The sequence below is a fragment of the Anabrus simplex genome, chromosome 4, assembly GCF_040414725.1.
Source record: "Anabrus simplex isolate iqAnaSimp1 chromosome 4, ASM4041472v1, whole genome shotgun sequence".
Taxonomy (NCBI): Eukaryota; Metazoa; Arthropoda; class Insecta; order Orthoptera; family Tettigoniidae; genus Anabrus; species Anabrus simplex.
The window spans coordinates 339958194-339971192 of NC_090268.1; the positions used below are offsets into that span (position 1 = coordinate 339958194).

General features: G+C 36.6%; 1 protein-coding gene across 1 annotated transcript in view; it reads right to left on the reverse strand.

Annotated features, from left to right (window-relative positions):
* Positions 1-12999, reverse strand: part of NELF-B (negative elongation factor B) — a 149040-nt gene that overhangs the window by 123086 nt on the left and 12955 nt on the right. Inside the window, exon 4 of the mRNA XM_067145727.2 lies at positions 1383-1565. Within this exon, the coding sequence (XP_067001828.2) occupies positions 1383-1565 (183 nt within the window). The remainder of the gene's footprint in view (positions 1-1382; positions 1566-12999) is intronic.

A 12999-nucleotide genomic window follows, 5' to 3' on the forward strand; every position in this document is an offset into this window, starting at 1 on the left:
CAACTGTTTTTCTCCACCTCTCAATGCTCTTCCTTTCTTATGCTTTACATGAGAAATGCTGGGCTCATCCATCTTCACTCCACACAGAACTTTAACAAACGTAAATGCAAATTAAAACAGTTGACTAAATCCTAAACACAAAGACAAAGACTGACTATCAACTTAATAATGATATATCATTAAATATTAGCACGAAAGAAACTCGTAAGAATATGCAGAGTCACTGGCGTGCCAATAACACCTGGAACACAGCAGTAAACAGAAAGCACGTGGGTTGTATGTTAGCTAAATGAGCCACTACTGAATACTGCATTGGCTGTTCCACTTTTGACACATCGCCCCTCTCAAAAGGCACTTTAACGCATGAGTATCAATTATAAATTGAAACTACACAGCTTTTTAAAAGTGAAAAGTGAAGATGAACATATTTAGATGACGTACATAACTTTTACGTGGAAATAACATTACTTAACACATGTAAAGTATTTTTAACGCCTTACCAAAAGATAGACAGTACCACCACATTTACCATGTGTTTTTGGCATTTACTTTAACTCCCAGGTAGGGTATAGTTACTAGTTGTGTGTTTATTTGCGGGCCTGTCACGTTACAATACACAGTGGCATAGCAATATCAGGGGGGGGAAAAAAACATAATATGTCAAATTTCTCCGTTAATATGAGGTGTATTGAAAAGCTGTACATAATAAAAGTAGTGTAAAATACTATTTTAAATCTCTTATCTCATACACTTTACCTTACAAGCTATGATGATGGAGATATTAAGAAATTTAGATTTTTATTGCCAAGTCCATCAACAGTGAGCATCATTAACAGTATTGTGACAATGGTGGTGGTTGGTGTATTGACTGTTTTATAAAGTGCAAAACTGCATTGCCAGCAGCCCCTATTGTTCAGAAAGATAATGAAAATGACAACTGATAAACTTGAAGAATGAGGAAGAAACAAATCATAAAGGGAAGAATGGAAGACTTTGTAGGCCTGGATGAGCTTATGTCACCAAGCCAAAAGAAAACAAAATGAGACAAACTAGAACATTTTTACTGCTGTAACCAAAGAAAACCTAGTATGTCAATGATGAGGTTTAATATAGCCTAGATTCATCAGACCTGCATAATCGATACAAAATTCTTGACTAATCACATCATTTCCACATTACAAGCAGCAATCATCATAATTAAGAGAATTCATCTGAAGAAATGCTTCTTGCTTTCATAATTTTGGCAGTAAACTATGTCTAATAGCCAATACTGACACAAAAAAAAGAGAAATGAGACATGCACAGATCCATTCTTGGCAAATCATTACAATGCAAAGTAGCCACACCTAAATTACCGTTCAAATATAAATCGATATACATACCTTTGGAGAAGGTGTAAAGAACAAATTTGTGAGATTCAAGTGGTCAAATAGAATATGCTCCTTTTCCCTAATATACTGACTCAAGAGTGGAGACACTTCATCGCCGAACAAAGACTGATTATCCTTCCAGATCTGTCTCTTCACTTCTGTATCTGTATCGCTATACAACTCACGATCACGAACCTAGAAACAGAACGGATAATTGTTACCAAAAAAAAAAAAAAAAGGACAGGACTCAAAATTTACAAATTCTTGCACTGTAAACATGTTTTTAGGAGCTCATAAAGAATGGATGTATAACAAATCAAGTGTATGGTAATAGCATGACCATCGCCATCTGCTATGCGCATAACGCCTTGCCATTTGCCTCCACTTCCATGCTAAACAGCAAGCAGCACGTAGTTGATGTTTTTCTCACAGGAGCGCTACAGGTCATTCCATGTTAAGAAAACAGTATTGCTCTTATGGACCTACAAGGAGTGACCACACCCCCTCTTAGACATCCACAATTCCTTGCGATTAAGGAATATTATAATGCACTTTACATTGTATTATGAAAGAAAGAAAATGGATGGGGCATGCTTTTACCCATGAGTTATTAAAATAACTATTTAACATTCTCTATTTAATAAATACATTTGCAGGGAGGAAGCACAATGGCAGGAACAGCCATCGCTTTGTTGCCATCTTTCATTTTCCTTCTGAGTTGCTCTGGTGTATGCAATACATAATTCATTACGCTGTGAATTGCCGGCAGCTTATCACTGTTGTAGATAAATCATTTACAGTAGAAGTCCGCTATAACGAGTACGGCATATATCGAGAACTCCGCTATAGCTACGACTGATTTCTGTTCCTTCAAATTTCCTATATTAAACTGTGTATCGTCCTTCGGTTACAGCGAGAGCCCTATCACTGACGCATCCATTATTACGAGCGATTAAGCGCGCACGATTTTTTTCCATTACCAATATTTATGCACCCCAGCGATGATATTGCATGCGTTCGATTACTTTCGGCATCGTTTCCTCACTATGTGCACTAGCGAGTTCTCTCATCGACATTCGAAGGCGATGTCGGAGTCGATTAGTAATACCCGTCAACTGCTGTTCCGTAAAGAAAATTCGAAATGAAAGAGAACATATTTTCGTAATAAATACATAAATAATGTGTCCATTAACGGTTGTTAACTCATTAAAAATTAAGGCTGATAAACGACTGCTTAATTTTGAGGCTAAATACTGCAATTAAGTAAGAATGGGATACACCTCAAGATATAGCAGAGTGCTTAATTGATTTCAGATGTTGGTTTATATTTTCTCGCTTCTGGTTAAATTACGGAAAGGCTATTATGAAAATTTATGGCGAGAAGGTTATCATTTCTCTACTGGCGCTTGAAGTGTGTTTTCATCATACGCATAGAACAGTTAAGTTTGGATAGGTGACGCTATTTGAATAAGAAAACTGAAACGTTTGCAACAAAATGCGATCGATCATCCTCGGTACAGTAGTTTTCTCACTTTGTGCATTTGCAAGCTCTCTCGTCGACATTCAAAGGCGATGTTGGAATTGATTACTAATACCTGTCGATTGCTGTTCTCTAAAGAAAATTCGAAATGAAAGAGGATAACATGTTTTCGTAATAAATGTGTAAATAACGTGGCCGATAGCATTTGTTAATTCGTTAAAAATAATGACTGAAGTAAACGATATCTTGATCTGAACGTTATAGCCTATACAGAAATTAAGTAAGAATGTGATACACCTCAAGATATTGCAGAGTACATCACCTATTTCAGAGGATATTTCATATCTTCTCGCGTCTAGTTAAATTTTGGAAAGGCTATTTACATGTAAATTTTTCGCGAGTAGGTTATCATTTCTCTACATGAGTTTCAAATATGTTTTCATGATACATACACAGTTACGTTAGGTGACGCCGTTTGAAGAAGAAAACTGAAGTGTTTGCCAGAGAAACCTCTGGAGTGATACTGTATTTCTCCGAATCCAAGACCTTTTTTTTCTCAGAATCTCATGCGAAAACTCAAGGGTTGTCTTGCATTCGCGGCCTAACAGTAAGTTAATGGATACCACTGGCAACTACCGCGGTAACCACGCTGCTGCTTTTCACACGCGCACAAAACTCGTTGACAATAAACGACCGGCTCTTTACTAAAGCCTACATCGCTATCCGCGACAACCAGTTGTACAGTGCTTGTGTGTAATGTCAATGGATCTCAGTAAATAGTGAAGAGAGTATGGCGTTCTATTAGCTTCTACAAAAACGTTTCTCAAATCTGCAGAATGGCATCAAAACATGCGAGCCTTCGAATTCATAGAAAGACCACGGCTACTCAGTGGCAGAGTTATAACGCGTCTATTGTACTTGACGCTTAGTAAAATTAAGTTTCATAGACAGCAGGAATATTTTCGTGATGGATAGTCGTATTGTAAAGATACGTGGAAAAGGCATTGCCGGCAAATTTTCAACGGGTTGTAGTCGATATTATGATGCCAATTTTACTGTAAGTTAATGGTTATTAAACACTCGTAAATGTAGAATAATTGTGCAGCCGCAAGAAAATACGGCATAGGCCTAACTAAAGCCAATATTTGGTATTAGCGTGAAGACAAAAGGTAAAAAAAATGCATACTGTACAAAAAATGCATTCAGTGGTCCGCAACAAGGAGGCTTTAAAGAAGTCGAAGATAAAATTGTGAGGTATGTGCACGAAAAACGCAAGGGCGGAATGGCCATACCGTGGCACAATAAACTCATTCGTTGACTTTCAACGTCCGCGATTAGGCCTATACATCGCTAGCCGCTGAATTTGGCCGAACCCGGCAAGCGAGACGTGCGTGTAGCGGTAGCCGGTTATATCTGACACTGAGTAAAAGTAACAGTTTTAGAGACAGCAAGAATAATTTCCTGATGGATCGTCGTATTGTAGAGATGCATGGAACAGGTATTGCCGGCAAATTTTCAACGGGTTCTCTTCGGTATTATGATGCCAATTTTAAGTTAATGGTCCTTAAATCCACGGGAATAAAGAATAATTGTGCAGCCGCCAAAACAAAAAAAAAAATACGGCATGACGAAATTTAATGTTCTGCATCTAAAAATAGTCTAAAATGTGTAGGCCTACTGTACAACAAAGGCATTCATATGATTTTACAAAGTACTTTTTGAGCCTGATTTAAATTTTTTGAAGGAAAAAGTGGGGTTCGTCTTGGATTCGGAGAAATAGGTACTATATTTTTACAGAATGAAATTAAACATACACTTTCACGTAGTACCAGATTTCGAAAAATAACAAACAAGTAAGCCGGTGTGGATATCATATGCGGAAACGCAAGTTTTGAACAAACTTATTGCCGTTTCATACCGATTTTAATGTATATGGGGGTTTCCCGACTTTTATACAAAAATCGGATATAACGACAATCCGTTATAGGGAGTAAAATTTTTACGTTTATGAATTCTCCTTATTTACTGTATTTATTTACTTGTGTGTGTGTTCTAATATTCTTGTACTGTACAACAGTTATTGCTGAAAATGTTGATGCTGTGGTGTTCAGCGATACATATTGGGATGACTTATACAGAAATTCACAGTGATTTTTATCTGTGCTTGGTTTTGTTACTTAGTTTTTGTTTCTTAAGTGCAATTTATGTTTGCCACTTTCTTACCACTTTTTCATGAGTGCATTTAATTGTTACCAATCTTTTCGTGGGGTGATATGACGGCACAGTAGTACCCAGTGTTTTCTAGGCAAATTTATTAAATGCACTTAACAGCCTTCCTCCTCCCTCACTCCCCTAGAGCCTATAAGAATGATCTGTTGTCTATTTTCTCCCAGTTCACCTTGAACTTTAGTACTGAGGTTTTGTGTGTGTGCAGTAGTGTACCCATGTCGCTGTAAAAACCTAAATAGTACTGCCCTCCCCCCCTTTTACAGCCCTATACCTTAGATTTTTTAATGCAGCTTAGTTTCTTCCTTCTTTTATTTTGAACTTAAGTAATGAGCTCCAGCAATATACTGTATGTGCCGCCACATCTCCGTGATGCTGTCGAGCAGAGCTGTTCGATATTGCAACCCTGTTATCATAAGAGCAATACTGTTTTCTTAACATGGAATGATCTATAGTAGGACATCACTCTTGTCAGCCTTCTGAGTTCCACCACGCAAGCATTTGCCTGGTTATTAAAGGACGCCTCTCGTTTTGGCAATACTTACCACTAAAGGCCTCAAATTTTGGTATAAAAACATTTGAATTATGTGAGTCAAGTACTCAATTTTTGTGTTTTCTTGTGTACACAGGGAAAGGAACTCTCATTGAATCAACTCTTATCACTCCAGAAACTCCGAAAATTGCAGCAATTGTCTTAAAATTGTTAGAACCTTTGTTAGGCCAAGGACACACTTTACGTTAGACAATTACTACAACAGTCCAGAGTTAGCAAGACTTCTAAAACATAATTAGACAGATTGTGAACAGAAAAAACGTTCCCATCGAAGTAAAAGGAAAAAATTTAAGAATGAGTAAATAATAGCTATGCATTCTGGTCCAGTCACTGTGCTAAACTGGTGTGACCAAAAAAAAAAAAAAAAAGGACATTCGTGTCTACATACCACAATGCAGAAACACAAAAGTGTTACTAAGAAGGGAAAAGAAACGGTAAAGCCTTTGTGCGCAATAGATTACAACCATAGCAGGAGACGCATAGATCTCAAAGATCAGTTATTACATGTTTTTAGTCGAAAGAAAGAAAACGACTAAATGGCATATAAAGCTGTTCAAAAGACTCTTGAATGCAACTGTCCGAAATTCTCTAACAATATTTAGACAGGTGACAGAGACAAACATTGAACAGTTATCTTATCGGGTTCAGCTGGTGGAAGGTTTGTTTACAAAACATGCTTGCTCGGGCATGGAATGAAACATTCAAGGCCAGCATGCATCTGATAATACAGTGTCAAGATTGCAGGAAGTACGTTGGACTGCAAGAAGAGAATATGAAAGAGAAGTAAAAGAAAAAAGACCAGTGGGCAGACCCAGAGGAAAATGGACAGATCTGGTAAAGAAAGATGTCGAGGAGAGAGGACAAGACTGGGAGAAGATTATGAGAGAATACTGGTTCATGGACAGACAAAGATAGAGGGGGCTCGTACACCACACCCGGGCAACTGGAGATGGTCAAAGATGATGATGATGTAAGCCTACTCATAAAAAAGTACAAGAAAGTTTCTATCCGACTCTCTCATCATTAGCAACATGTTCCAACTGCCAATGATGGAAACGTAAGTTTCAGAACTGACATCCAGAGAGCAGTGCAACTAGGCTGCTACCAGTTCAAGAAAGTTAAGAGTCAGGTTTTTTTCTTTCTTTTTTTCTTTTTCTTGTTTCTTTTCTTCTCAATAGCACCACACAATCGCAGTAGAATGGAACACTCTTGACCACAATGGCGTCAAAGTAGCTATTTCAGTGAAGCAGCGATGTGTATCCAGTTCCTGTGAAAGACAGGCATAGGTTGAGAGCATATCACAGGAGTATACGTGTGGGGAAATTATAAAATGAAATTCCCATTTTCATGTAAATTTCAACATCGAAAAATCATCCCACGGTTACTGTACATTGTGCTTTAGAATATGCGAAAGAAAGCTTCTATGTTTTTTATGCAAAACGCAAAGTGATGATGTGCAAAATCTCATACGAGAGTCACATGGGAAAGAAAAGATTTGTGTGACAAACATCTTAATAGCACTGTACACAAGAATAATAATAATAATAATAATAATAATAATAATAATAATAATAATAATAATAATAATAATAATAATAATGAAGGTGCGTCCAATGGACACGGGAGTACATTACAACTTACTATAAACAGAACTGTGTCAGTGATGCTGTTCTGTTGGTACATTTCATGACATGATATTTTTCACTTTTTTCTGCACAAACCGCAAATACACTCATCCGCTGCCTCATGGAATGACTTCAGACTGCAAATTCGGTGGTGGAAACCATGCTTTGCCAAACATGTCACTAAGTGCCTCACCTCGTATTCTACCTTCATCCAGTCTTTGGATTGCATAGCCGTGGTGGTGTAGAATTCTTTGTCTATGTTATTCCTTTTCGTTTGCACCTCTTGTAGGAGCTGCTCCTTGTAAGCAGCTATTGCTGGCAAGAGCAATTGTAGAAAACCAAAAAAAAATGACAACTTTCAATACGTGACCGTCCAAGAAATTCTCGTTTAGCTGAAGCGTTCATTTCACGGTCACCCAATATTTTCTTAGGTATCATAATCTTTGTGGAAAATGTTTTCCAGCATTCTCAACAGATGGCAGGAGGTTTTTCACATGAAACCTTTGGCCTAACATAAACCTTACCTTCTCTCCTTTATGTACAATCTCTGATCAGCTGACGAGGTAAACAGGAATGGTGAGAGCGAAACAGAAGAGATGTTTGTCTAAAAATAAAATAAAGAACTACATCGAAGATTAATCCCTAAGTGAGTATTTCTGAGAGTAGTGATAATGATTCTTCGAATGATGACCTTGTTGGTATTTCTAGAAAACTTAAGAAGATAATACGGCAGAAGCAATGGTTATGGTAAAAGATGTAGAATGTAAATTTGTCTGGGAAAAAAATTTATCCTGGAAATACAGCACGATCTAATATTATTACATTTACTGGAAACCTAATGTAAGGGTTAGTGCGATTGACTGTTTTGAACTATTTCTAATGGATGATGATATAAGTTTGGTAGTAATCGAAACCTGTACATACAAGGACACAATTTTGCATACCTGCCAACTTTCGAAAAGAGAAATCTGGAAGATCCTTAAGTGAAAATTTTTTAACAACACGCGCATGCGTAACAGTCTTCAGACATAATGAGAAAGGACGGCATGGTGGTGGGGGGCTGCATTTTAATATGCGCATAGATCGCCTATCATGCGACAACTCGAAAGACATGCACCCGGCTCCAGAGGTCACGTGCCATTATTGTTGTTCTTATACAGCAGAACCTTGATGCACCGTTCCCGGAACTGTCGTTTTCCCGCATTCATTGTTGAATTCATTCGGTCCAAAAAATGTTCCATATAAACCAATGTTAAATTTCTCCACATCCACCGTTTCTCAAACTATCATTTTATCGCATCGAGAGTCAAAAAAATATATTTGTACTCGGTCACAATTTTCCCGCATTGATCGATCATACGTATGAAAAATACACGCAACTTTTTTTTTTTTTAATTTAGAGAGACTCCTCAATACTCTTAGCATATAATAGCGGCAACCTGTTGTGAGAATGTATGAGCGATTCGGAGTTGCTAGTCTTGAACAAGGATCTTGTAGGCCGGAGTGTGTGCGCAGGTTATTCACGCGCAACCTCACTACGAGCCTTGTGGTGGCAACGCTTCTCCTTGATCCACTAACCGACCCCAGAAGTATTCTTATTTACAAGAATTAAAACGTAGAAAGCGTAAAAGTCAAATTTGCCACCATTTTCTGCATTTGTATAGGCTGGCTAGGGCTGCCAACTTCGTTGAAAAAAAGAGAAAATCGTGCCGTGTGCCAGATTCGTTTTAATCACTCACAGGGTGATTAATCACGTCACCTTGTGGAGTGTGTGGGACGCTAGAGGCCTGTTGACCACTTTCCTGCCCTCAGCACAATAGTCTTGTTACAAACCGAACCTAACCAAGCCAGACCAATAATCTTTTCTCATAGCCTAGTCTTGTAACTAGTTCCTAAGTTGGCAGCTTCGCTCAAGCCGCTGTGACATCATTCAAGACACACTGCGTTGAATTTCTAACCTCTGTGACATAGTCTGAACTGAGCTGCAGGAGCCGCGCCGTGTTGGGTATCTAACCTACTGTTCGCAAAGAGTCTACGGAATCTTTTCCTAAATACAGGTTATCGCCGTAATATCCACGTATATATTGAACTTGCAATAAGAGAACTGAACCTGAAGGTTTACAAAGGTTTTCAATTACTATGGAATGTGTAAAGAAAAGTGAAACGAAACGGAGTAATATCACGCTTTTTCTTTTCACCTCGTAGGCCTATATCATGGTTGCAATATTTTGATACCGTTATATATAGTATGAGCTAAATGGTTAGCATGTGTTGGCTTTTCGTTCAAGGGGTCTTGATTGGGTCGAGAATTTTAACTTTCCTTGGTTAATTCCAACGGTTCGGGGCTGCCTGCCTGCCGATTTAAACATTAATATTCGTATTAGGTAGGGCCACATTTTAATATGCGCGTAGATCGCCTATCATGCGACAACTCGAAAGACATGCACCCGGCTCTGAAGGTCACGTGCCATTATTGTTGTTCTTATAATAATAATAATAATAATAATAATTATTATTATTATTTATTTATTTATTTATTTATTTATTTATTTATTTATTTATTAATACATCCATAACAGGGTATATCCCCAATTACAATGGATGGTACAAAATACATTCAATATATAAATGGTACCTATATGTACAAAATAATATATAACAATTAAAAAACCGAGATTGCCTTGACTAAATTAAGAATAATTTAAACACATTTTCAATAAAACATACAAACATATAAAGTATTAAAGTTAAGGAAGATAAAACAAATAAGCAGAGAAAAAAGATATTCAAAAGAACAGCAAATACACGAACACATATACATTTGAAAAATAATAGTGGCATTACATACATCATATTTCAGTGCTGAATTTTCTCCAATAAATTATTCATTATAACGTAAATATTGTTTTAACATTTTTGAAAATAAAGGAAGTGATAAAGCAAAATCTATTTGTCTGCTGTCTGAAGATATTTTGTTATATACTTCACACATTTTTACAACAGGTGAATTTTTATGATGTGAGGTGCTTGAGAAGGGGCAGTAAAATGTTTGTCTCAAACGAAGAGTTACCCCCTTGGTATTGAAGTTGATTCTTTTAAGAAACTCTTGGTTATCTAATATTCCATTAACTGTCTTGTAAAGAAATATCTGTTGAGCTAATATTCTACGTGTACTGAGCTGCATTAAACCAAATTCATTTAATAGAGTTCTATAAGAAACTCTTTGGTGATATGATGATCGGTTATATTTTTTAAAATATAAATACCGCAGAAATTTGTTTTGTATTTTTTCTATTTCGTTAATTGTACACATGTACTGAGGAGACCACACTACACATGCATATTCAAGTTTACTTCTAACAAGATGACTGAATAAGATTTTTAAAGTATATTCATCGCTAAGTTCCCGAGTATTTCTAATAATAAACCCTAATTGTCTAAATCCATCATTTGTAATTTTGTGAATGTGACTGTTGAATGAAAGTTTTGAATCAACCATAACACCCAGATCATTTACTAAATTACACCTCTGCAAGATCTCACCATTTATACTGTAGTTATTTACAGTCACATTCTTATTACGAGAAAATGTGGTCAGAAAACACTTTTTAATATTGAAAAAAAAGCCTGTTTGCAACACACCATTTGTAACAGTTGTTCAGATCGGCTTGCAATTCCATAGCATCATCATACCCGGTAATTTGCTTATAAATCTTTAAGTCGTCAGCAAAGAGTAAGCATTTTGAATATTTTATTACATTCGATAAGTCATTTATAAATAATAAAAAGAACAATGGACCAAAGTTTGAGCCCTGAGGGACTCCAGAATTAACTTTGAACTTGAATGAAGTATTTTGTGCGTAAGATACAAACTGTTTTCTGTCTAACAGATATGAAGAAATTAATTTCAGAAATTCAGAAGATAAACCAAATAATGATAATTTTCTCAAAAGAATACCATGATCAATTTTATCAAAAGCTTTTGCAAAATCAGTATAAACTGCATCGACAGGAAGCCCTTCATTCAATGAATCAGAAATATCCTGAATAAACTTCATAAGATTAGTAGAACGCTTGGGATAAAACCCATGCTGAAATTCTGATACGTATGGTTTGATATGATTAAATATTCTAACATAGAGTATTTGTTCAAAGAGCTTCGCTGGAGCACATATTATTGAAACAGCTCTGTAGTTCTCAATTTTCGAACTAACACCAGATTTAAGGATCGGAGTTATTTTACTTATTTTCCAAATATCTACATAACGAGAAATGTCCCAATACAGTACCCATATTTTATTATTTAGCTATCCCGCTATTTTTATGTTGCCCGCATTTATAGTCATTTCCCACATCCGTCGTCATTTTCCCCTTGCCTCCTGAAAAACAATGCATCGAGGTTTTACTGAGTATATTATGATCAACCCTGAAATTAAATACACAAAGTTACATCTTGATGAGTGCTCATCTGTTTTCACTTTACACTGGAAACACTTTCCATGATCGTATATACCAAGGAAATTAAGCAGAATATGCCTCACGAAAAGACTGATAATATCGTTTCTTAGTAACTCATTACAAACACCACTAAAAATACTAAATCACTTAGAAGTTCGTCACACAATTACACGAGTTTCAGAACTACCGCCAATGTTACACACGCACACAAACTAAGCCTTTCAGCCACTACGAAGCACGATGCAGTTACTAAAGTTGTTTTATATAAATTCACAGCCTGCTACTTTCCATGGATTTCTTTTCTTCAAAATCGCAGCCTACTATTTGTTTGGGAACATCTAATTGAATGAAGTAGCAGTTGAGGTCGAATAGGTGACAAAAGCACGGTGAAAATCGACAAATCCGATTTGATAGCAAGAAATCAGTTTCATTTTCCGTATCAAATCCTATTCACAAAGACTTATAACAATAAAGATTTTTATTGTCGTAAATCTTTGTAAATCCGATTTGACCCCAGAAAGCAAAACCAGATAAAAAATTTAGATGTATGGCTTTTCAGGCGTTTGCTCTATTAACCAGCGTTTCGTCTTAGGTCTGACACTAGACTTGTCAGAGTGGGATGTGTCAGACCCTACCCACTGACGCTGGGGTGTATGCAGGTGAACTTATCAGAAGCCCATTATAAGAGGCAGAGTATGATAACTGCATACGGGAGATAAAACTCCAGCGCGGATATTCAAAATACGTACAATAACGTTGTTCATCTGTACAACCATAAAACACACTCAAAATCCGTACATTTTATGGAAAAACCGGAATACTTGGCAGGTATGATTTTGGAAAGAAACCTACTCTTTTGAAATTCGGCAGTTTATCGCGCTTGTTTTGTTCTGGGAATAATTCAAAAGCCAGAGATAAATATGTATTGGTCACAAGACATTACTCTCAAAACAACAATAAAACTCACAAAAAAGAAATGCCTATTGTAAAAAAAAAAAAATTGTAACGTAAGCTTTTATTAACCACTGAAAATTACCTGTAATTATTTCGTCATAGTAACTTCCATTCACTCCTTGCTTCCTATAAATATATTATTTACTCAGAAAAGAACTCATCTTTCTGGCATAACCCTGTGAGAACTGCAAATTAAGGGTTTTTTTTTTTTTTTTTGCTAGTGACTTTAAGTCGCACCAACACAGATCAGTCTTATGGCGACGATGGGATAGGAAAGGGCTAGGAGTTGGAAGGAAGCGGCCGTGGCCTTAATTAAGATACAGCCCCTGCATT